Genomic DNA, 24,776 nt, shown 5'->3' on the forward strand with positions numbered 1-24,776 from the left:
TCATTTTGAATTTTATTTGCAGTATAATTGCTTGTTTCATAATTGATTTCCTTTGAACTAGAGGTCGAAAAAACAAAGTACTGAGTTGTTATCGGTTGCCCACTGCATTGGTAGTTCTGAAAGGGTTAAGCTTTTGATAACCGTTTGTGTTAAGTTAGAAAGAGGGGTAGAATCCAATCAGGTTAGCATTCATCATGGGTCTCCTGCATACCAGGCACTGTGCTAGCAGCTTCTCCTGTGCAAAGAGTCCTTTAATCCTCATAACTGCCCTGGTGCTAGATGGTTTTAGGACTTTTTTGCAGATGAGGAAATTGGGACTTAAAAATGTTGAGTGACTTTACCACCGGGGTAACATAGCTGTAAGTAACAAGACTAGATTCATACCTGGATCTCCTGGATCTTAATTCTCTTGCCTCTGCCTCTGCCCTCCTCCTCCCCAGCCCCCATCACCATGATCAATATGGCAGATATATCCATTGGCTCCAGAAGTTTCCTTATGCCCTTTTGGAAGGCTCCCTCTTCCCCCCAAGAACCTTAAGTAACAGTGTATCTGAAGGCCATGTGTGCCTGGGGTCCCAGGAAAAGGTGGTTGGCAGAGGCCTCATGGAACAGTATCTGAGTTGGTAGCATCTCATGATCGGGCTCATCTGCCCCATTCTGTCTCTGCTTGTCTGCTTTACTTAGGCCTGTCTGCTTCTGCTTCCTCGGAATTGTACCTTGCACACGGCCAAACCCTCATGACCATGAATCTCCCTTAGCGCTTCCTTCTTTACAGTCTTTTGGCTCTTGCCCCCGTAGGTAACTACTCCCTTATACTCTTTCTACCACACTCAGAGTCCAGACAGGAGTATTTTGAGAGCCTTGCCACCAGTGAAGTGGCATTTACAGGTTGGTTCCAGCCCAGGTCATTTTTTCCAGAACAACCTCAGTATACTTTCATTGGCTCTGCCTTTATCTTGTGCCTTTTCGGTGACACCCTTCAGAGTTCCTGCTGCAGAATATATAATTAAGTTAATCATTGTCTCCCATCAACCCGCCAGAAAAACAGCTGCCAAGAAGTTACAAAAGGCCTTTCTCTGAAGGCTGAGTTTGTTTGGAGTTTGGTCAGTGTCCATGACTGATGCTGAAAGTCCAGGTGGCACTCTCTGCTTCTCCCTCTCCTGCACTCCCCCATGCCTGCTGCTTCCTCTTCTCCCACATTCACCTCCCAGTCCTGCTGTTGGTCCTCCCCTGCCAGCCCAGGCCCACCATCACCACCGGCACTTGCTGGGAATACTATCATCTCCTGCTTTCCTGTCGCCTCCCTTTGGCCTCTCCTCCCCCACTGCTTCCAGGCTGCAGTTTCAAAAAGCACACATCTAACTACATCATTTGCCAGCTTAAAATTTTCCACGTCTTCCCACTAGTGTGAAGGGTGAGCTCTCTGGATGGCCTGTGAGGCTCTCTGGGATTCAACCATGCTGAACTAGCTACCTGACCACACCCTTTCTCCTTCTTATTTTCCTACCTTTATCCCTGCCATCACTTCTGCGCCTTGGCTTGGCTGCCATTTACGTGAGTGCCAAGACTCAGCCCAGTCTTGATCACCCGAGCCCCGTGAGACCTCTGAACGCTCGCAGTTCCATTGTCAGCCTTGCCTCTTAAGGACTCTTACCGTATTGTACTTGTTTCCCTCTGGACTCTACACTCTTTGTGGGCAGGATCTGCGTCTGTTCAGGCCTTATTGCCAGTGTTGGGCATAGTGTCCATGGAGTGTATTAGTGTCAGAGCAGAGCAGTAGTAAATGTTCGCTGAACTAAGCTGACCTGTACATTTGTTTCATTTGAAATTTGCCTCATTTTGAGCCATCTTTAAATGCCCTAGAACAGGGGTGCTCTGTACTTCCTTGGATCTCCTTCCAGTCCTTCCTGATCCCTGTGGGGCTGCAGAAGCAGGATCATACAGTGTAACAGCCCCTGTAGCCTTCCCACGCACCCTACACTCGGCACAAGTTTCCTACCCTACAGGCTCTGGAGGTAGATAGGCTCGATGTGAACGTGGCTCTTTTTTACCCTTGTTGTGACCAATTTACTTCATTTCTTCCCCCCACTCTTCTCAGGCGATAGCCCTTGCAGCATCTCCAGGAGTTTATCGGCAGAGTTATCACTGACCGCATTGTTTTATGGAGAGAGAGAAATATTATTAAGATCTTATTACTACCTGGGGCGGCTTGGTTTTCATTCGGAGGATTGTTGAACATATTTCTCACTCTTTCTTTAAACCCAGTCTTTCTTGTTTTTTGTTTTTTTCTCTGATTATATTTGATTCAGTGCAGCCTTGGAAATATATATTTGTATACACATATGCTGTGAATGCTGATTTCTTCTCCTTGTGGAAAGCAATATGTTCCCGTCTCTCTTGGTCCTTTTCCCTCTGGAAGCCTAGGTGTTTTTCCTTCCATTCGCTGTCTCAGAATCGAGCAAAACCTCTTGCCCACAACCTTTTTTCCTGTGGTAGGATAGGAAGACATAGGCTTTGGTGGTGCCAGGCACTAACTTGGCACAGATCCCTGAGTCCCACTTACAGCCGTGTGCCTTGATTGCACCAGCCAACCATTCTTGCCCCTCAGTTTCCTCTGTGGTACAGGTGGAGATATTGAGGATTAAATAAGTAACATAAGTGTTTGGCTCAGACCCAGGGATGTGGTGGGTGTCCATGTTAGTTCTCTCACATCCTTACCTCTTTCCTTCTACCCTTGAACTTGCTGCCGATTCTCTTTGTAAAGTCTGTGTGTCAGGGGCATTCCCTTCCCTTTATTCCTCCCAACAGCCCTTGGACAGAGGCATTATCCCCATTCTGATGGCCCCCTGCGGCTCAGAGAGAGTTAAGCACTGTGTTCATTAGTGACCCAGTTCTTCCAGGCTTCTCTTATTCTGGGATGGCCTTTCCTGGCCCATTGTGGTTGTGCAGCCTTTCACATCTCTCCTAGCCCGGGTTGTGCTCAGGCTTTTGCATCATTCAGTGATCTGGGACAGGCCAAGTTGGCAGGGACTTGGTTGGCAGTTCCTTGAATATGAACTCCCCTTCCCGTCCCGGCTGAAAACCTCTTAAATCACTCCTGCACCCTCAGCCGGCTTGTCCTTCATTATTTGCATCATCCAGATCTTGGATGCCACAAAAGCTTCTGAGGGAAGAAATGGCGGCACCATCTAGACCTTAAAGACACAGTCACTAACTCACTCCCCGTTCTGGACACACTTAGCACCAGCTTCAGCTCAGTTACACCTGACAATTCAGGTGTTTACACAGGCAGACTGCGTTAACCCAAACAGCTCAAGCCAAAAACAAAACTCAGACACCTTTGCTTTTGTCACACAGTCCACTCTGAAAAAAAAAATTAACTTTTTCCACTGTAAAATATGTGGCTATACAGGGGATACATCAGGTCTGTTGCATGGTACAGGAAGCACACTGCTTTTGGGGGGACTGTTTTAAACACTTTTTTGAGCTGTTTAAATTTTATTCAACCATCAGCCATGAATGACTCCTTCAGGCCACATCAGTGGCATAGTCAGAACCTCAGCTTGTCAACAGGCCACTGCAGAACATTGTGTTTAAACCTCTTCCTTTCGTGTGTTTAACTGTCTTTGGATGCTCTTGCTCCCTGGTCCCCAGTTGGGACTGATGCAGTTAGGGAATTAGCCCATTTTGGTATCGATCTGTTTCATAATTAATTTCATGCTTTAGTTTGGCAAAGCCGTGAATGCATTTGAAGTTGATGTTTCATTTTTTTCATTTGTCGACATTCATGCCAAGCACTGTGCTAGCTGCCTGGGATGGAAATGGCATGATTTTGGTCCTCTTTTTAGAGTCCAGACTCTTGTCACACCCAGACTTTAATCTGTTCTGCTGCAGATCATCAGAGCAATAGCTTTTTTTTTTTTGCTGTTTCAAATCAGAGTGACAAAAGATTATGCAGATTTTTTCCAAGATGAATTTGGACTGCTTCAATTCTTATTGAGTAAGATCGTTAATTTTTAGTAAAGGAGCAAACTGTTGTGAACTAAATGGTCCTTGTAGATTTAACTGCAAATAGGAAAATTGGTGAAAATTGTGGGAGAGTTCAGCTATGATGCCACCCACATCCTTATTCCCCTCGAGCAAAGGTAGGAGAGCCGCTGTCCCCTGACTGTTGCCTTGACGGTGGGACAGAAAGCAAAGGGGTGCCTCTGAAATGCCCTGAAAAACAGTAGAGCCAGGGGAGCTCCCTTCTTTATGAAGAAGGCTGAATATTTCTTTTTCAACCACCTTAACGTTAGCGCCTCAGCCACATAAATGGAATGTATTTTCCAGCAAATAACCAATTTTATTTTAACTTCTTTAAAAAATTTTAGTTACAAATCTATTGTTTCAGATGACTTGCCATATATGTGTATTTTCAGATTCCAAAGCTGTATTTAAAATAGTATGTTAGGTTTTTAGTCAAATGCATATTGAATATTTTGCCTGTCCCCAATGTAAGTAAAGCACTGTTCAGAAAGCAGAACTGAACAGTAGAATGTCGAGGGTTTATTTAAAGAGTGTTAATTTGATGCTGAACTGTCCAGGGTGCCCATTGTCTGGAGCACCTACATTTTACTCTGGTGACATTCCCAGTCTAAAAATCACTTAAGTGAGAAGAGAAATTTGATTGTAGCTGTAGACAAGAATAATGTGGAAAAGTTTCTTTGCAGCACTATTTTGGACCTGCACCATAGTGGATGCTGAGGTAATCTGTCAGTTTGTGAGTGTCTACAAAATGCAACTCTCTAGATAACAGGTTTAAAGTAAAGATTTAATACAGTCTCCATCTCCTATGATGTTGCAGTGACAGTTTAAAACTCATTCTCTAAATCTCAGCAGACTTTATAGCTAGCAGTGGGCCAATATAAAGTTTAATAGCATTACAACACATAAATCATCTTTTAAAGATGCTACTAGTAGCTGCAATATTAAATGCAGACAATCACCTGTGTTATAAATAATTTATCAAACACCGTTTCAGATTAGCCTTCCATGCTGAGTTATTTATTTTAGCCTTTTCTGTACGATTCCTAAGGCACTTTTTGAAAGATCCATTACTGGTCAGTTTAATGAACTTGGGGGTCTGTTTTGTCCCCTCAAGCACTTGGGTACAGCTGTGGTGACCATTACATGGCCGACATGGACCTCTTTTTGCCTTTTACAAGTGCTGCCCATTTGTCATGTAGCGGTAAATGGAGCTGCGCATTGGAGTCCAGGGACACATTGTGCGATGCGGTGATGGAGACAAACAGATAGCTCTGTGAAGTGCTGCTTGTCACAGCTGACTTGTAGTGCAGTAGTACATCACTCTTACTGTAATCTCATTTAAGAAGCAGGGGCGGCCCGGGGGACTGATATTCCCAGTTAGTTTGGTCTTCGTAGCCATAAAGCAGGAAGTGCTCCTTTTATATTCTCTGAACTTTTAGGGAGTGTGCTTTTTGCTTGGATTAATTATTATAGGAACTTCTCCATAGCACTGTGTGAGGATCTGTCAGCAGGTTTGTTTGGACTTCCTTCTCCTGGCCTGGGGTTTGGTACAGGCAGTCACTCCTTAGAGATAAATTGTGTTTCTAGGAGCCCTCTGGATTGCTGTATTAAATAAGTTACCATTTTTTTAAGTAATAGCTATATGCCAGACCCTATAGTAGGTGCTTTCTATACTGCATTTCTGTATTACAGAGGAAGAGCGTGAACTCAGAGAGGTGAAATGACTTGCCCAAGGTTGCACAGCAGTTAGTAAGTAGGAAACTGGAGATTCAAACCCAGTCTGTCTGCCTCCACATCTGCCAGATGACCTTGAACCTGGGTTGCCCAATTAACTTTCGAGCACCAGGATCATGGTGATCTTTTGGCTGAGCAGCTCAAAGTAAAAGGAAGCTGCCATTGGCGTGGAGAGCCTTTTTTTTTTTTTTAATAGCCTGGATGAGTCTGGCTGCTCTGTGTACACATTGAATCCAAGTTCCCTTGTGACTAGCAACGTAAATCCATGAGCAGCTGGCCAGGGGAGGATGCTGGCCCGGCAGTGGGAGAGAGCCTTACAGCTGGGGTCACAGGCTCTGCAGGGCCCTTGTCAGAGCCCCTCTGTAGCAGCTGTCCCCAGGCGGATGCTGCTCAGAACTTATTAGGTCACTTTGCCTCTTCCAGAAAAGGGGAGATGCAATTTCCTCATGAAGAATGAATCCTAAAGGAAGAAACAATGCTTCTGCATTTATTGTGAGCCAGAAACAGATAAAAATGTGGTGTTTTCCCCACCTCTTGCTTTTAGTTTGTGGTTTTTCTCAGTAGTTTTCCTAAATATTTGGTAGCACGTGTTAAAGACAAGACTTGTTTAATTGTGAAATTCACTATAAAGAAAACACAGTATGAATATGCCCAGTAGCATATTTGCATATGTGTCTAGAATTCTGGGTATGGAAATACTGTGGTAAAAGACCATATTTGTCATATGATATAATTCCTGGCACATAGTAGGTGTCTGTAAATATTTGTTGAAGACATTAACTGTGTAAGTAATGGGCAGACAAAAGAGCCTTGGTAATTTTCACTCTGTTTGCCTTTTGAGGGTTTTTGGTGGAGGTGAGGAATATGTGAAATAAGACTTTGGATCTTAATATTGATCTCTGCCATATCACATTGTAGAAATGTTTAAGTGGTGGTCTGTGGGCAGTTTGGGAAACAGTGCTTCCCCCTGCCATGGAAATGACCATCAGAGGGACTGCTAGCTGGCTCAAAGAGAAGTTGGCAACCACCATCTTTCTCTTAAACTTGCTCAGGTTCTGAAGATCCTTGCTGATGGGGGAATGACACCCTGAATCAAGGGACTGCTGTCCACTGTCCCCAACTTGCTCAGGAGCCCCCAGCTCAGAGCTGAGACAGATTACTTATGAGCTGGGGTGGTGCTGTGGCATTCTGGCTCTGGAGCCCAGTGGGCCTGTTTTGACTGTTTATTAGCTATGTGACCTTGGGCAAGTCATTGACACTCTTTCAGCCTTAGTTTCTGACAGTACCAACCTCAGAAGATGGTTAATGGCAGGGGTAAAGATGATGATGATCATCAAAGTGCCTAACTCAGTACTTGGCACATTATAGTAGGTGCTTAATAAAAAGTAAGCTTCATTCCATTTCATAACATCTTCAGTCCTGTGTGTATGAGAGGTGGGTAGGACTGGGGAAGGAAAATCAGAGACTTGTGATATTTCCTTCCTTAATGAATTATCTTCCCTGGAATTGGGGGGTGGTGGTGGGAGGAATTTAAAAGGTATATTTCTCCAATTTTTAAAAGCATTACACTTAAATAATAGCACACATGATAATTTTATGAGTAACTCAGGCTATATGTAATATATTTTACACATTTTAAAGTTTTATAAGTTTATCTACTCACATTAAAGAATATTTGCAAAATAGAGGAAGATTCACCTGTAGTCTCAGCACTGTCAGCATCCTGGTATCAGTGGATTGTAATGGATTGATGTCAGATATGCATGCCTAATATAATGTGTATATTTCAGTTTCTTGTAAGTCTTCCCTCATCTCCGTCCCCAAATATAAAATAATTTGGGAAATTTAAATCTGCATTATGACGTGCTGCCAGTAGCATTTGTAATCTTTGACATCCACTTGATACTATTGGCTGGCTCAGGGCATCAGCAGCAGTGATGAGAAAAGCAGTGATGACAAAGCAAAATAATAAAACAGCAGAGAAGAGAAGAGGAGATGTAGGTCAGGAGCAGAGGTATAAGCAAGATGCTCTGATACACAGGATGCCGTCCCCCGCCCCCCGGGTTATTTATTAACAGACGCAAGTTGGAATGGTTTTGCATTTGTTAAGTTAGTGGTTGGTTTTTGCCCTCTCTATGGTAGCAGCAGCAGCTGCGGCAGCGGCCGTCTCCTGCTCTAAGATGCTTTATTTGCTACCACCTTCACTGGTTTCTGGTAAGGCTTTTGGCCTCCATAGGCTTGGGAATCCCAGGAGAGAACTTCTGATTAGAGGATCATGTTTGAATGAATTCTGTGGGGCTGTATGTGCACCAGAGGATAACTGGTTCCGTTGACCCCACATAGGTGCCACTCAGGAGGTGGAAAAAGCTGGTGGGATAAAGGTCAGAATAACCCCCCCAGCCCCTGCTGCTGGGTTGCTGAGGATCCCATTTCCAGCAGGGCCTTCTCTATCCTTCTCTGAGTCTGAAGAGGGCGCTCATGTCCCTGGAATCCCACTTATTGGCTTAGGGCAGGCAGAGGAGCAAGAGCTCTGAGAGATCTCTCCCACCTTCTCAGGGCTTGAAGACAGTGGACCTGCTCTTTGATCTCAGGCTGGAATTTTGGGCAGGGCATCCGTGTTTCTCCAAGGATGTTACTTGGATGAGCTCTTTACTTCAGCTTGCATGTTTATGGACTCTCATGCCCTGGTGTACGGGGAAGGTGGGCTACAGCTCAAGTTAAAGTCTCCTCTTTGGGAGATGGGTTCATTTTTTGTCCTTGTTACGTAGAGAGCTTGAACTTGGTGTTCCCCAGGTCCTGCCCTGCTGCCTCTGGCGCCTGCCTTCTGTTTTACTGCCCTGTTTTCTGAGTGCCTGGTGTGCAACCTGTCCTTCAGCCCTCCCTGAAGCTTTACGGACCCCAGCCAGTGTTCTCACAGCTCCTTCTCAGTTATCCGTTAGCCCTTATTACACTGCATTGTAGTTAACCTGAGTCTGATGCTTCTTGGTAAGAAATAAATTAATCTACTTTTCCACCAGTAATTGTTGGAGACTTAGACTTGCTCTTAAAAGAAAAGTAAGAGTGATTCAAAGAAAGGAATCACTTCAGTGAACATGCAGACTCATTAGTGGGAGGGGATAGATTCTTTTCAGCAAGAGGTCCCACCCTTGGCTCTGCCAACATTTCCCCAGGGCTGTGTTTTGGTGTTAGTTTTTCCCCATGATACTGACTTTCTTCATTACGTTACCAGGAAGCAGATTCCAGCCATTTTTGGACATTTTTGGACATTTTTGATCAGGGGCCTGCAGACTACACCCCATGAGCCAAATCAAGCCCAGCACCCATTTTTGTTTTACGAAGTTTTATTGGCACAAGCCACGCCCACTTGTTCGCATATTGTCTGTGGCTGTTTTGTGCTACCATGACTGAGTTGAGTAGTTATGACAGAGACTGTGTATCTGCAAAGTCTAAGATATTTACTACCTGGCCCTTTGTTAAAAGTTTCCCAACCCCTGTTTTAGATGATAAATTGCCCTGTCAGCCCACAGTTCTCAGTTATGTGGTGAGCATCTGACGTGAAGCAGTTTGTTTAAGAGGGAGTGTGTGCATAAAGGGCTTGAAAGGCCTGGGTCTCTCACTTACCAGCTGAGAAACCTTGGGCAGATATGGAGGTACTTTGAGACCCTTCCTTCGTTTATAAAACAGGCACTGAAAACAATGCCTACCTCACAGGTTGGCTTTCTTCTTTTTTCCTTTTCCTTTTCTCTTACTGCTTGTGAAAGCACTCTGTGGACATCAGAACAGGCCCTCCATTTGACTGTGGACACTATTGTTGCTCTTTTCTTTCTCAGGAGGAGGATGCCAAGAAACTGGTGAGTGAAGCCATAGCAGCTGGCATCTTCAATGACCTGGGGTCTGGAAGCAACATTGACCTCTGTGTCATCAGCAAGAGCAAGCTGGATTTTCTCCGCCCGTACTCAGTGCCTAATAAGAAGGGGACCAGGTAAGTGAAGGAGATTCTTCCTGTGGCCACCCTTGATATATTCATGGCATCTGGACAGGGTTTTCTTGATTCTTACCCACGTTAAGTAAAGCCAGAGGCCCCAAGCCAGCTTTATTCAACAGACCTTTGAATCATTATTTTTTTTATGATTGTGGGCTGCTGTCAGGTGTAGAAAAGTGATACAATTTGTAAAATGTTGAGGGGAGAGGTTGAGTGGAAAGACTCCTAGACTGGGGATTGCGGGGAGAGCTTTGAATCACGTGCTGTCCTTTCTCTAGGCTCTTAAAGATGCCTCTGAATTCCGTATGAAATTCTGTGAGAAGGTACATTCACCAGGGCATCCAACCCATAGCTTTTCCTCAGAGTGGTTTTCATTCCCTAGATGGTTATCAACCATTGGTTAAGAGTCTCTGAAAGTTAGCCTTGGGAGCTAACTGTTGCTTCCTGCTCTGGAGGGAGCCATGCCATTTAGCCCATGGCACATGCCGAGCAGGCACTGCTCTCCGTGGTGCAGTCCAGCTCAGAGTCGGGGGCGAGCTTCTAGTTGATTTGCTGGCGGAGCTGGAAGATGTCCAGCCCTGGTGGCAGGTGAGCTGCTCATCAGCAGTCCTGTATGGCCGTCCAGCTGCCTGACCTCTTCCTGGAGGCTGACCTGCTCAAAATGTGGCTTCTGAGCTCTGCCCCAGCTGTCTTCATCTGAGTGTGTATAGCAGCATTTATAAACAGCCCCACGCTCCGCTGGAGGAGGGCAAGCACGTCACCGTCCACGGTGCTGCTTTAACTTCCACCGCAAGTACTCAACTCCAAGTCAGGAGTAATTCACAAGGAACAGATGGAACATTGAGAACCAGCAGGTATTCACCGCAGTGTGCGCTCAGCGTTGTGAAGACGGGTTCACGATGGGTTAGGGCAGCACAACAGCAAAGAGCTCTGGCTCGGGGTGGGGACCTGTCATGGCCTGGCGTGGTGACTTTGGGCACCTGTCTTGGAAATGATGGAGCTAGACTAGGTGATCGCTAATGAGCCCATGGAATTCTCGGGCCCTAGGTGGGGAGGGAGGCAACCTTTCAGGCCTGGGGCTGTGTTGGACCTGGCCTTGCACGTTCCCATTGGCTCCTCTGCAGCCCTGTTTTGCAACCCACTGTTGCTTCAGGTAGAAGCCTTCCCTTCGTGCTGCTGAAACGGGTGCTGTAAGCCAGGATGGCGAGGAGGCTCTTGTGTCCACACCTCCCACAGACGTTGTGGTTCAGATGAGTCAGGCGCACAGAAGTCACATGGGGCTCTGGCTCCCAGGCCACAGGCTGCCACGGGTCCATCCAGTGTGGGGGAAGGAACAGCGTCTTCACACCAGCAGGGGAGGGGCGGGGCACATCTTTTACAGGTGCTGCTGCTCAGGTCCTTTCAGAGAACTTTGTGGGGACTGTGGGAAGGTTTCGCAGAAATAAAGGCCAGCTTTTCTTGGCTGTGCCTACTCCTGGTTTTGTACAGAGCTCTGTTGTGTCGCCCTCTTCGAGCACAAGCTCCCATTTGAGAGGCTGGCTTTTCGGGGAGCACATAGTCATGGCACCGCCAGCAGCCTCCTCTTAGTCCATGTTGGGTTGACAGAAATAGTGTCCCAGCTGGGGACAGATGAGAGGCAGCTGGACTTGTGCTGCTGTTTGACAGTGTTGTAATTCCTGGCCCCACTGTAAAATCAGCCATTCAGATTTTTATCTTCTAGACTGCCTTGTGCTCAGAGAAACCTCTGTCAGATTCACCTTGAGAAGGGTGGTGGTGGGTGTGTCCTCGTGCTGATCTACCATATCCCTGTGGGGACAGTTAACTCTCCCTTCTTGAGTCTTGAGAGTGTGGTCAAAAGCGACAAGCCCAGGGCTTCCCTGGTGGTGCAGTGGTTGAGAGTCCACCTGCCGATGCAGGGAACACGGGTTCGTGCCCCGGTCCGGGAAGGTCCCACATGCCGCGGAGTGGCTGGGCCCGTGAGCCATGGCTGCTGGGCCTGCGTGTCCGGAGCCTGTGCTCCGCAACGGGAGAGGCCACAACGGTGAGGCCCGCGTACCACCAAAAAAAAAAAAAAAAAAGTGACAAGCCCAGAGTCTGGCTGCGGGTCATTTTTATACTGTTTATGCTTCCAAATATTTTTAAAGTGTTTAAGGTAACAGTTATGTCATTCTTGTTACTATTCAAGAGAGTGGCCATGGCAGCTTAATGAAAGGATTCGCTTCCTCCTGGTTACTGAAAGGTACTTTAGGGAGGTTGAAGCTTAAAGGCAGAGGCCCAAATGCTTTCCAGCATCTTCTGGGGATGGTGAGGTGGGGAAGGAGATTTGAATGTCTACCTAGTGCCAGGTTCTCTATATTATCTCTTTTCATGTGCATCATGTCTACCAGGTATCCCCATTTTGTAGCACTTGAAAGCCAAGGAAAGTGAACCTTGGGGGAGCTGAATCCTCCCAAGGTCGCAGAACTGGGAGTCAGAAGAGCCAGGATTCCAGTCCAGGCCTGCTCGCTGCCTGCATACTTGTCCCTCTCTCCAGCCCTCCATCAGGCCCCTTGGGGGGATCCTAACTCTCTGCGTTTGTTTTTCTCTCATTAGGTTTGGCCGGTACAAGTGTGAGAAAGGGACCACTGCAGTCCTCACTGAAAAAGTCACTACCCTGGAAATTGAGGTGCTGGAAGAAACAGTCCAAACAATGGACACTTCCTGAATGGTGTTGGTGGATGTCTGGTTATTGCTCCAGAAGACTGGGGGCAATGGAGGCTCCCCCTGTAAGACGTTCGGCCAGTGTTTGCTGAATGAACCCAATAAAAAATGAAAACCAAGTTAAGTGGCTGAAGTCTCGGGGCTCTGTGGGTTTTTGGGCTGCTAAGGCCCATCCACCTGCCTCCCCTTCAGGATGTTAATCCCTCCCTGAATACTACTCTGTGTTCAGGTGGGTGTAAGAGCAGTTTAACCCTTCTAAAAACAGACGAGGCCTCATTTTTGTTGCAGGAAGTCAGACTGGGTTGCTCTGATTCTTCAGTTGAACATGCATTATATGCAGCCCTTGTGCTAACTTACTTTCTCTTTGTTCAGGGTAGTGCCAGGTTTTTGTTTTTGTTTTTTTAGGATGAGTGCAGCACAGCCTTTTACCCCAGCAGCCAAGTAGGAAAGAAATAGAGATGATCACTTCTGAGTACCAAGAAAAAGCAGGTAGGTGGACAGTTTTGCTTTGCTATAGCTGCATGAACCTGGGTGAACTCCACTTTGGCCAGTTTCACAAAGTCAAAAGAATGCTTTGGGCCTTACTATCTGTAATAATTAGGATATGATCGTTTCTCAGACACTCAAGCCTGGTGAATGGTTGAAATTGTATACCTCCAGAGGGTCCGAGTAGTAGGCAAAATTGTTCTCATGGTGTCGAAAGTGGATGGCATGCAGAAAGCAAGTTCATCTGTGTCCAACGCTGATACTGCCAAGGGAGACACACACAGTAGGGATTCTGAGAGCCGTAAGCAGACTATTTGCAAAAAATCTGTCTGGAATCAGAAAAACTTTCAGTGGTGAGTGCCTGACTGTCCCCCAGAGCGAGCATGGCTGGGGGGACAAGAGAAAGAGGCCTGGTGCCATGGTCTTCCAGAGTGAGCCCACTCTTGGGCCAGCCTCCCTCGTTAAACTGCCAGGAGTGGGTGGGGAGAAAAATGGAATTATTTAGGATAGCAACTTGGCTGACGATTTATCAAAGTTATCTGGGGAGCTTAAAAAAATTCCCAGATTACTTAGAATGTCTGGGCCCTGAGAAATTGTGTTTTTAAAGGAGGCTCTAGAAATCGTGCTGTGGTGTGAAGCTGTTTTTAAAATTACCCATGAATCGTACTCATTCACAGAAGGAACTCCTCTTACCCCATTTTATTTCAACCATGGAGAATGAGTACAAAGCAGAGGCTGCATCTGAAGAAAATTTCTCAAACCCGACAGTGTTACAGTAGAACAGAGTTCACACGTGGAAACAGCGCAGTGGCCCAGCCCAAATTCTTTATCCCCAGGGAGGCCTGGTCAGAGCTCCTGACCAGGACACCAGTGGGGCGGACAGGCATGTACTCTTTCTGGAGGGCTGAACTGTCACTAAGTCGTGGGTGACAACTTAGACCATTTGAGGATTAACTTGAGTGTAAAAACAAAATTCAAACTATTTCCTTCAGAGCTTGAGTTTTCCTTAAGTTCACATTTATAAATTAGTCTTCACAGTTAATCCTATTTGGGAACAAGAAATAAATGAACACATTTCTGGTTTCCTACAAATAATACAGTTGTACATTAACTCTTGACTTACATGGTCCATGGACTTCAGCTTTGTGAAGGGGTGAGTGGCTACCATTTTTGGATCATCTGCAATGTACTGCAAGGTAACTTACATTATTTTATTTCAGATTCTGTCAGCAACCCTGAAGGTAGGTGTTATTAGTCCCATTTTACAGATGAGGCAACAGGCTCAGAGAGGCTAAGAAACTTGCCCAGGGTCATGCTAGGAAGGTGCAGAACCAGAACGTGTACAGAGAATAGCCTGAGGGCAAAGCCCGCGTAGTTTTCGTATCCTGTGCTTCCTTCTCATGGAGGAAAACGCTTAACACTGATCATTAAATGAACTGCCAGCATTCAAGCAGGTGAGGTGCCTAGTACTAGCAGGTGTTCGGGAGAGGATGGCTGAGCCGGGCTGCACAGAAAACACTCATGGCTTCAAATACTGTTGCCTCTGTACCAGATGCTGGGTTCGCCTCATCGTCATCCATCAAGTTATAAACGTAGATAAAAATATTAGGAAGATCTCCACTCTACTTAAAAAATTATTTCCACTTTCTCCCCTTACAACAGAGTAAATTAATAAGCACACAGCTTGATTGTTTGAAAAGATTCTAAGAGCTAAACCAAACCTACTACTAACCATTTTAAAAGGCTCACTACAAATCACACAGTCTCCTGGATTCTCCTGTTAGTTCAAACCTTGACAGGTCACTGAAGGAATTATCCGAAAGATTCACATTACAGTCCAGATATAAGAGGTGCCTCAGTGGCTCACTGAACCATCCACCCTTGTTAACAACCCAGCTGAGACCGTTCACAACAGTTTAAAGAAAGGACTTTCAAATTTGACCACCAGTAACACGTGACCAGTGCCCCTCCCCCCAGCAGCCCTGTATTCAGCATCTGCTGTAAAGCCCGGCCCCTCTTTGGGGAACCTGCTGAATGAACCCTCTTGTCTTAGTTGGTCTCGGCTACCAGGTGGCCACTTTGGAGAGAAGACTCAGGTAAGGCAGAGCGGTGTGGCTTCTGAGAAGGCGCGCTGCATCCACGCTCAGGTGCTCGAAGTCCACACGTGCATCTGTTTGGCAACCTGGTGCACGTAGCTGATGTCGGGTCTCTGGTTGGGGTCGGGGTGGATGCACATACTGACCAATTCTCGTAACTGCAAGGGAGAGAATGATACGTATTGTTCGTAAGCAGCCTTGTGGAGGCTCTGCATTAACTCATGAACCCTCAGGGCAACTAGAAGATGAGGAATGGCGCTCAGGACAGGTGAGTGGTGGGCGAGTAGTCACAGTCACCTGGGGAGAGCAGGACCAGCACCAGGCCTGTCTGGCCCCAGAGGCCATGCTTGGAGACCCCGAGTGGTACCTCCAAATAATTTTGAACTTTCAGCTGCCTACATACACTACTGGCTAAATCTGTGTGTACGGTGTGTGTGTCTGCTGTCAGTCATGCAGATGCCCAAACCAGAGGACAAAACTCAAGGCAAGGGCTTATTGATCATAATAAATGTATTAACATGCAGCAGAGCTGCAGTCTGCCTACCCCCTGGCCTCTTTATTGTGCTCATGAAAGACGGAGCTTTTAATTATACAGACACTGAAGGCTGCTCCTGCCTCGGGGTGGGGGAGGGGCACCTTGCTCCTCTGATCACCTCCATTCTTCTGATAGCCAGAGTGCCAATTATTTTAATGGTAATTAAAATAATGACCTTAAAAAGCCTACATCTTAACTTGCATCACTGGGCTCGCTGCAATTTTTTCATTTAAATACCTGCTGCTGGAGGGGCTGGCCAGGGCCGCAGCAGGGAGAGGGGAGATCCTGACTAAGGGGGCTCATGGGGACTCTGCGGCCATGGTCAGCAAGTCTGGGGTGGACACGAGGGTCATGCGGAGGCCCGGGCTACGGTGCACACTCCCTGTTTCACTCCTGAGGTGTTGTAGGCTCAGGGGCCTGGGGTTCCTCCCCCAGGGGACACTCCAAACTGCCTGCTGCCTTTCTGGGGATTTCACTGCTTTATAAACACTGGGAAGCCCCTGGGCAGATGCAGCCGGCTTGGACACTCCTGGAGTCTGAGGTTGCCCACGATGAGACCATAATCTTCAGAACCTTACAGTATTCAGGGGAAGGTAGCTGTGGTTGGCCTCTGACAGGTTAAATTGCCCAAGAAAACCACATTAAGGTAAAGTCTCTGACCCAAATTGCTCATTTGTAAACCGCACAGTTGGCAATAAGTGCACGTTTGAAAAGTTCAGAAGAGAAAGTGTCTTATTTGCATTTCTAAGAGGACATATAACTTCAAAAGTGAGGTGTGCCAAGGAGCTCCAGTGCTAAGAATTAGCACCTCCAGAAGTTGCACATAACCGGTGAAAGCCAGGTGCTCTGGGGATTAGGAGCTCTGGACGCTGAAGGACTGACTTGGGAGGGAAGAGGGCTGAGGGCTTTATGTGGATTCATTCATTTCCGCTTCATAGCCATGAGGCAGAGGTTATGGTTCCCATTTATAGATGGGGAAACTGAGGCACAGAGAAGTTGTCATTTGCTCCAAGTGGCATGGCTCCAAGCTTCCTAACAAATTCCAACAAACAAAATTCCAAATTCAAACAAAAGATGGGGAGGAAAAACCAAATGCAACTTATTAACTTGGTGAAGAGCTCTAACTAGTTTTTCCTTAACTGCCAACTTCCACTCCGGAGCGTAAGTACTTCCTCCAAAGGTACTCATAAGAACTCCATAGGAATGTGCACTCCTGACCCTCACTCTGGCTGCTGGGAGTCCGCAGAGCCGCAGGCATGGCACTGGGAGCAGAGGGTGCCAGGAGAAGGGTGGCTGATGACCTTTCTAGCTGGCCTGCCAGGATACAGGGTTAGCGCACACTGGGGCACCTGGTTGCTACAGCTTGGCCGGCCCAGACCCAGGGCCCTGGTGGGCAAGGACTGCTCCTTCCAGAGCTTTCAGGATTGTGAAGTGAGCAGCATGGACGGCTCCTCACTCTGGCTGGATGACTGGCTATAGAAGAGGGGCGGGTGCCCTCAAGAAACAGGATAGCGCAGTGGCTAGGTGCAGGCCATCTGGGTCAGACCCTGCCTTCACCACGAGCAAGTTACGTGACTTGGGCAAGTTACTTAACCAGTCTGTATCTCAGTTTCCTTCCTGGTAAAATGGCATTAGTGGGGTGGGGTAGGGGGGGATTCAACACAGTAAATCATAAATACGAGTTGTTATTATTATGAGGCAGTGGCCTGTGGTCCTGCAGGGTGGGCCCATGGAGGACTCAGACTCCCGATCACAGCCACTAGCATTGACCTTGAAAAAAAATAACCCATATTGAGCATTTACTCTGAGCCAGGCCCTGTGCTACAGCCAGATGATGATGGTTGTAAATGCATTGCCTTAATCCTTAATCTAGTGAGGTAGATTCCAGGATTATCCCATTTTACAGATGAGGAAACTGAGAGTTCAGTGACTTGCCCAAGAATAGTGAGGGGAGTGTGTAAACCTATGCATCTGTTTACACTCTTAAACCACGCTGTGCTGTAAGCCTGTCATCTCATCCTCACTTTTTATCCGTGAAGGCAAAATATTAGGCCTGTTTTCAAGATGAGGGAACTGAGGCCGATGATGCTCTCCCACAACCTCACCTGTCACAGCCTGATGGCCAGACCTGTCAGGCTGTCCTGCTCTCAGTGTAAAATGTTGAAAATAAAAGGCCAAGGGGTCTGACCTAGGTCTGTGGTGACAAGGAGACCAGGCTGCTTGCTTTGGTTCCCTGTCATGGGAGCAGAGTGGCCGCCAGCAGTGGTGTGGGGCCGGCCAGGCCCTGCCACCCGCTGCATCTGGCTCCTGTTGCTGGACGCCGGGAGCCCGTCTCCGGGCCCCACAGCAGCGAGCCTCCCACTCGAGCGCTGGGTTGGGAGCCAAACGGGCAGGAGGGTGCTGACGGGGCAGCTCCTGCTGGTTCCTGCCAGTGGGTGGCCTGCAGCCCTGTCGGGGGGCCCACACTGAGGTCCCTGAGACCTCCGGTAAAATCAGTCTGCTTGTTTCCCCTTCTGAGTCACTTCCCCAGAAATCTTCCTTCTCGGCTCTGTTAAGTGAACCCAAGCTCAGCCCCACAGCCCTGGGATCTTGGAGCTGCCCCTCCTTGAGCCCTGCCGGTCGCCTGGAGCTCACCAGGCCCAGCCCTAGCGGCAGCAAACTCACCTTCTCAGAGTAATGTTCTCCAGGGAGAGGTGGGTAGTCACACTGCTCAATCTTCTGGCAGAGGGAGAAGAGGTTCATTTTATCTCCATAGAAGGGACTCTGAAGAGCTGCCATCTGCAAGGAGAGGGGGATGAGAGATGAGTTTTCAGTCTTGAGGTCCAGGGCAAAAGGGGCCGCTCCAGATGGGGGGGTGGTGCTTCCGGGTCCTCACCGCAGGGGCTGTCCAGCAAGACTCCCCCATGTCCTGAGGAAGCTGGGGTTCAACAGAAAGCGGCAGTTTTTACACGATTCTTGTTATATAAGCAAATTAAACGGGACAAAAGTTTCAGTGACAAAACTGTAAAGTCAGTGAAGAAGGGGCAGCTGAGTCCTGAGGGCCAGCCGTGAGCAGGCGCACACCTGGCCTCTGGTTGCCTCATCTAAAATGGACGCAGCTCCACCTGCAGGGCTGTGGTGAGGCTTGGCTGGCACAGGAGGCATCACGACCTGAGCGGACATCATCTGGCTCCATCCCGAAAGCAGGCCCCCTGCTGGGGGACCGTGGAGGCCCCAACGGGTTCTCACCCAGTCAGGGAACTACCCGGACTTCCCACCCCACCATTCAGAGCACAACGGGGGGGTGTCTTCAACGGGCACACAGGAGCCGTGGGCTGCCCGTGAGGCCGCCCAGCACGGCGCCCGCCAGCCCCATCTGCTGATGGCTCCGTAATGGGATTCAAGCGCTGCCTGTCACTCCCGCTCACTGCTGCCTGCCTCCAAGTGATGGCCCGACACCTCCTGCTAATGAAGTGCCGTTGGGTAATTGTGCCCGCCTGTCCGTTTGGCCCTGGTTCCCTTCAAGGAGCCGGGCTGCCAGGGCCACTCGGCACAGACTCCACAGCCGGGGCCTGTGGGACACCTGAGGAATCCTCACTCCCCTTCAGGCTCCGGGAGGTGGGTGGGTGAACCCTGTCTCTGGGCTCGGAGAACCCGTGGTAGCCCATCAGCTTTAGTTTCCTGGTCTGCCCCACGCTCTGTTCACCCCTGTGGACAGGTCAGGTGATCCCAAGAGCAAGAGCAGGACTTGCCTCCTTCAGAAGAGCACAGGGCTCTTCAGAGCCCAGGCAGTGTCCTTGGGCTTCCAGATGGCCTTGGGAGAGGCCGTGTGGCCTGGAGACTTGGGGGTTTCCTCTGACCCAGGTCAGGAGTCTGCCCCGGGCAGCACCTGTGGGCCAGGTACCTGGGCCCTGACTGACTGCTTTCACATGGGTGTCTCCTCCCCCTGACCAGGGGCTTGGGCCCCTCTGAGGAGGGCTGGGAACCCGCCTGGACTGTGAAACCCACCCCTGCAGGAAGGCTGCAGGGAGTGGCCCTGGCACTTGGCCGGGCAGGATGAGTATGCAGAGGCTCTGCCCTCTGTGGGCTCAGGCAGCCCGACTGAACTGGCTTTACCATCCAGCATGCAAAATGGCAGCACTCGGGTGATGTATTTCCAATAATTAAAATGAGAACCTCGGGTGCAAAGGGTTAATTGGGCAGTTTCAAAAGGACATCTGTTGCTACAGTAGAGAGCAGCTGAGGCTCCCGGGCAGTCATTCGGGGTGACGTAGTGCCCTTCAAGTCACGGCAGGAGGATTAAGATGGATTTTCCTGGAAAGCGTGTCTGTTCAGAGTAGAAAGGATGTCGGCCCTACTAACACGGGCTCTGGTTTTTCACGTGTCTGACCTGGGAGAGGGACTGGGTGATCCTTTCAACAAGCCAGCCTGATCTGATTTGCACAAAACTTGCTGTGTGGGACTCCAAAAGAGCCCCAGAACGTCAAGGCATGAGCCCCGTATCTGCCGTTCCCTTCAGAGAATCTCTCCATCCTTCCTGGCACCTTCCCCACAGTGTTTCAGAAAAGCTCTCTGAACAGGGTCAGCAGCGAGCTATGCCAGAGGAGCCCTCTCTGCCTCCCTGGCTCCCAGTGGCGTCTGCATCCATAAATGCAGATTCTAGCCGAAGCAGCGTCCCCGCCTGCTGCCCTCCAGCTGCCGGCCGCGGGCCTTCCACCCAGATCAGAGCACTGGGCTGTGAAGGAACCTCTGGGGCTCCTTGAGACACTGGGATTAGAATGGTTACCCCGACGGCAAGATCTCCTCTACCGGCGACCACCCACCTCTGACTGGTTGAAGCAGAGGAAGAATTGCTGTCTGGGGCCTCGTTAGAGCTGCCAAAGCCGCGGCTCTCAGCGCTGCTCCTCAAATGCAGAACTTTTCCTGCCTGGTGTTACTGGGATGACACATAGCCGGGGAAATGGGAGTGTGTGGCGACTTGCCCCTGCTGGGAGGGCTCAGGGAAACTGGTGTGTGATTTAAGATGTCAGAAGGAGAAGGGGATTCTGACTCAGAGTGGACAGCAACTGCCTTTGACCCTGGCCCTGTCAGGGCCTCGGACATCCATCTCATCACCAGTATCTCCCGAGCTCTTCCGGGAGTGAAGGTTGAACCCAGAGGCTAGTTGCCAAGCAGTCTGCAGCCCTGCTTCCCCACGAGGTAGGGGGAATCCAGACCATTCTCTGGCTCAGGCCAGAATTCCAAGGCAGGATTCCATACAAAGCACAGCTGAACCTGTCCCCTGGCCCACTTTCTTGCTGGTCTCAGCCTCCTCAGGCTGAGGCTGCTGTAAGAAGGCCCCCCACTGGGGATCCTGATTCCTTCAGCTCTGTGCTCAGAGCTGAGCTCCCATATAAAAATAAGTAAATCCTGCAGAGCCCAGGCAGCCTGCTGAGCGCCTCCACGGGGTGTGCCAGGTAATGAAAATACAGCGCCAGGTCTTCCAACAGGCCGAGCTTGGGCATCCCTGCTGGGAGCTCCTGGAGGGGCCACTGAAGTTGCTGGGGGATCCTCACAACCGGGCCTTCCCCTCAAAGGGGCTCTGAGCAGAGGCCCTGAATCTCTTTCTCCACCAGCCAAATAGTGAACAGAATCACCCTGGTTACCAGGGAACCCGGGGCAACCAGACCCCCCTGCCTGTGCTCCTTCCATCAGCAAGCAGACACTGGACTCTCCGTCTGGTTCTAGTCCATCTCCCTTCCCAGATACGAGCATCCCAAGGGTGAGTGGCACCTAGCCTGCAAGTGACCACCCCTCTAACCTCTTCCAGCCTGACACTGCTAATCAGGGAGACATTGGACCGAGTGGGGTGAAGGACAGGACCCAGATGGTACCAGCCCTGCCCCAGCTGGGTGCCCACCACGCATGCCCCACCAAATGCCACTGAGCTGCAGGCCAGACACTCACCTCGTACAGCAAACAGCCCAGAGACCAGATGTCAGACTTGAAGTTGTAGCCGTTCTCATGGATCCTCTCTGGTGACATGTAGTATGGTGTCCCCACTGAAACACAGCAAAAGGATGGGTGCTTATCCTCTGTGCAGGGGCAGCACAGGAGGGAGAGGTGGGGAGGGTGAGGGCTGGGGAGAGGCCTGGCCTCAGCCTCACCAGGGTCCTGGGCAGCCCCCTCGCCCTCTCTTCCTGTCCCCTCCTCCTCTGTCAAATGAGAGGGCTGGGACAGACTGGAGCTTCCCACGCTGGGAGGGCCCTAAAAGCCCCTGGAGATAGGGACCCACCCAGACCTGACAATCGGTCTGGGGGCTGAGCGGCTCAAGACTGGTGTTTCTGCCAACTGCCCGGGGGGAGTGGGACACAGTGGCCAGGCTCTGGGAAGCAACGGACCAAAATACCCTCTAAGGTGACTGTTTGAATCCCAGAAGAGTCCAGATAAGGCTCTCAACAGTGAAAACAACCACTGTGAATGTGGACCAACCATGGTGTGTGTGTTAGCCCATTTTACAGATGGGGAAACCAAGGCTCCAAAAAGTGGCAGGACTGAGGTTCAAACACAGATCTTCAGGCTCCAGAAACTGAACTCTTAGCCACCACCCTTGGCTGCTAGCACCAATCAGCAGGTCCAGACTTGGGGTTGCCTGAGATTTCTTAGCCAGAATAGAAAAGATACTAACCGTTAAAGAAAAGATTGATTAACTGGACTTCATTAAAATTAGGAACTTCAGTTCACCAAAAAAACATTCAGAGAGTTAAAAGTGCAAGCCACAGAGTGGGAGAAAATCGTCTCAAAACATATACCCAACAATGGCCTCATATACAGAATATATATTAAAACTTCTATAAATCAATATACAGAAGACAAACATCCCCCTCCCTCAAATTAGCAAAAGACTTGAAGGGGTATTTCACAAAGGAGAATATCCAAATGGCCAATAAGCACATGAAACGATATTGTGTTTCTCATTACTCATCAGGGCAATGCAAATTAATAGCACAGTGAGGTACTACCTACCACCTACCCACCTGAACGGTTAAAGTTAAAAAGACTGAGATAGGGCTTCCCTGGTGGCACAGTGGTTGAGAGTCCGCCTGCCGATGCAGGGGACACGGGTTCGTGCCCCAGTCCGGGAGGATCCCATATGCCGCGGAGCGGCTGAGCCCGTGAGCCATGGCCGCTGAGCCTGTGCGTCCGGAGCCTGTGCTCCTCAACGGGAGAGGCCACAGCAGTGAGGGGCCCGCATACCACAAAAAAAAAAAAAAAAAAAAAAAAAAGACTGAGATAAACCAAGGTGGTGACGTGCGGAGCAACTGGAACCCTCACGCATTGCTGACGGGGCCATAAAATGGCACGATCACTTTGGAAAACCATCTGACAGCATCTACTACAGCTGAACACTGCCTACACTACAACCCAGCAATTCCACTCCTAGGTACACGCCCAAGAGAAATGAGCGCTCTGTCCATCAAGAGACATGATCAAAAACGTGCAGAGTGGCTTTATTCGTAATAGCCAGAAGCTGGAAACAAATGGTAATCACCAGTAGAAGATATAAACTGATAATGTGGTCTGTTCACACAATGGAATACTAAACAGCAACGAACAAGAGCAAATCTCAGGTACGTGCTACAAAATGGATCAACTGCACAGACACAATGTTGAGGGAAAGTAGCCAGGCACAAAAGAGCACCCACTATTTGATTTCATTTTTATCAAAAATAGGAAAAATTACTTTATGGGGGAAGTGATCGGGAAAGGGCTTGAGAGAGCTTTACTGTATGTATATCATGTCTCAATTAAAAAGAAGAGGAATCACACTTGAATATCTGGAGCTGGGCAAAGATGGGAGGATTTCCTGACAGGTGGTGAGCTCCCCATCACCAGAGGCGTGCAAGCTGCAGCAGAGGGGCTGAATTGGCATGGCCGAGGAGGGGCCAAGGAATCTGGATTTGTAACCACAGATTTGTAACCTGAGATTCTGATATCAGTCCATTTGGAGGATGACTGTTCTGGAGGCTTTAGGACCAGATTTTAAAGGTTGCTACACAGAGGACATTTTCACTGGCCTGGAGTCACCATGTGAATGTGACAGTGGCTGCTGCTATTTTGGCCAGAGTCTGTGAAGGGAGCTGGAGTCCAGCGTGGCGGAGGCTGAGCCTGAGATGTGGGCTGATGACCCTAGGAAGGAGGGATGTCCAGGGCCACATGTGGGAACACAGGGGACCCTGGGAGGGGAAGAGGGCTTTTTTTTTTTTTTTTTTGCAGTATGCGGGCCTCTCACTGCTGTGGACTCTCCCACTGCGGAACACAGGCTCCGGACGCGCAGGCTCAGTGGCCATGGCCCACGGGCCCAGCCGCTCCGCGGCACGTGGGATCCCCCCAGACCAGGGCACCAACCCATGTCCCCTGCATCAGCAGGCGGACTCCCAACCACTGCGCCACCAGGGAAGCCCGGGGAAGAGGCCTTTTGATGAGCTAGACTAGGAAAGTGACGGGTGCCCCAAACCAGGGGCCCAGACTTCAGGCTGTCATGGGCCAAAGATGTTTCAGAGCAACTTATGTTTGCCAAGTAAAGGTGTTTAAATAAAACACAAAATCCCAACTACCATTTCGTGTCACTACTACTCAGTTTAACACTAGAACAAGTATTTGGGTTGGCCAAAAAGTTTGTTTGGGTTTTTCCATAAGATCTTACAGAAAACCCAAACGAACTTTTTGGCCAACCCAAATAGAGACTCCATCTCAAGATCAAGGACAATACTTCACACTGAAAAAGTTTAGCTGTTTGAAAACTTTATCATCTTCTTGCTTTTCTCATCTCATTGGAGATGGGTGAGAAATTCTATCACGCCTGACTTGTAGAGGCTGTGAACAGTGTTGGAAACCCACGCTCCTGGCATGAACATGCTGGCGGCAGGACCTTGTTACCAAAGCGTCCCAGTGCCCTGCCCAGGGCTGGGTCATAGCAGGCACCTTCTAAGCATCTACTCACTGAATCAATGAACCCATCTGCATGTTATCAGATAGTATGTATCAGAGTTAACACTTTTTTTCTTGTAGTCTAACACACTATTTACTCAACTGATGTCTGCCCAAGAGGGACTACCTGATTAGTGCTTTATCAGGGTACCAAGCATCCTTTGATGGCAATAATCCCAGGAGAGCAGACATCACTTAAATACATGTTTTGCGAACTGTGTCATCCTATATGCATACTTTATGGCTGAAATCAGGGGGCTAATTG

The 24,776-nt window shown here is 49.0% G+C and overlaps 2 protein-coding genes across 2 annotated transcripts in view; one reads left to right on the forward strand and one right to left on the reverse strand.

Annotated features, from left to right (window-relative positions):
• Positions 1-12,564, forward strand: part of PSMB7 (proteasome 20S subunit beta 7) — a 57,228-nt gene extending 44,664 nt beyond the window's left edge. The window contains exons 7-8 of the mRNA XM_082628820.1: positions 9,594-9,745; positions 12,338-12,564. Of these exons, the coding sequence (XP_082484946.1) occupies positions 9,594-9,745; positions 12,338-12,449 (264 nt within the window). The 3' untranslated portion in view covers positions 12,450-12,564. The remainder of the gene's footprint in view (positions 1-9,593; positions 9,746-12,337) is intronic.
• A 1,051-nt stretch (positions 12,565-13,615) lies between these two features.
• NEK6 (NIMA related kinase 6) overlaps positions 13,616-24,776 on the reverse strand; it is a 90,005-nt gene continuing 78,844 nt past the window's right edge. Inside the window, exons 8-10 of the mRNA XM_082628835.1 lie at positions 21,488-21,582; positions 18,227-18,340; positions 13,616-15,185 (exon numbers count right to left, since the gene is read on the reverse strand). Of these exons, the coding sequence (XP_082484961.1) occupies positions 15,075-15,185; positions 18,227-18,340; positions 21,488-21,582 (320 nt within the window). The 3' untranslated portion in view covers positions 13,616-15,074. The remainder of the gene's footprint in view (positions 15,186-18,226; positions 18,341-21,487; positions 21,583-24,776) is intronic.

Source organism: Mesoplodon mirus, assembly GCF_964341445.2.
Source record: "Mesoplodon mirus genome assembly, chromosome: 1".
NCBI lineage: Eukaryota > Metazoa > Chordata > Mammalia > Artiodactyla > Ziphiidae > Mesoplodon > Mesoplodon mirus.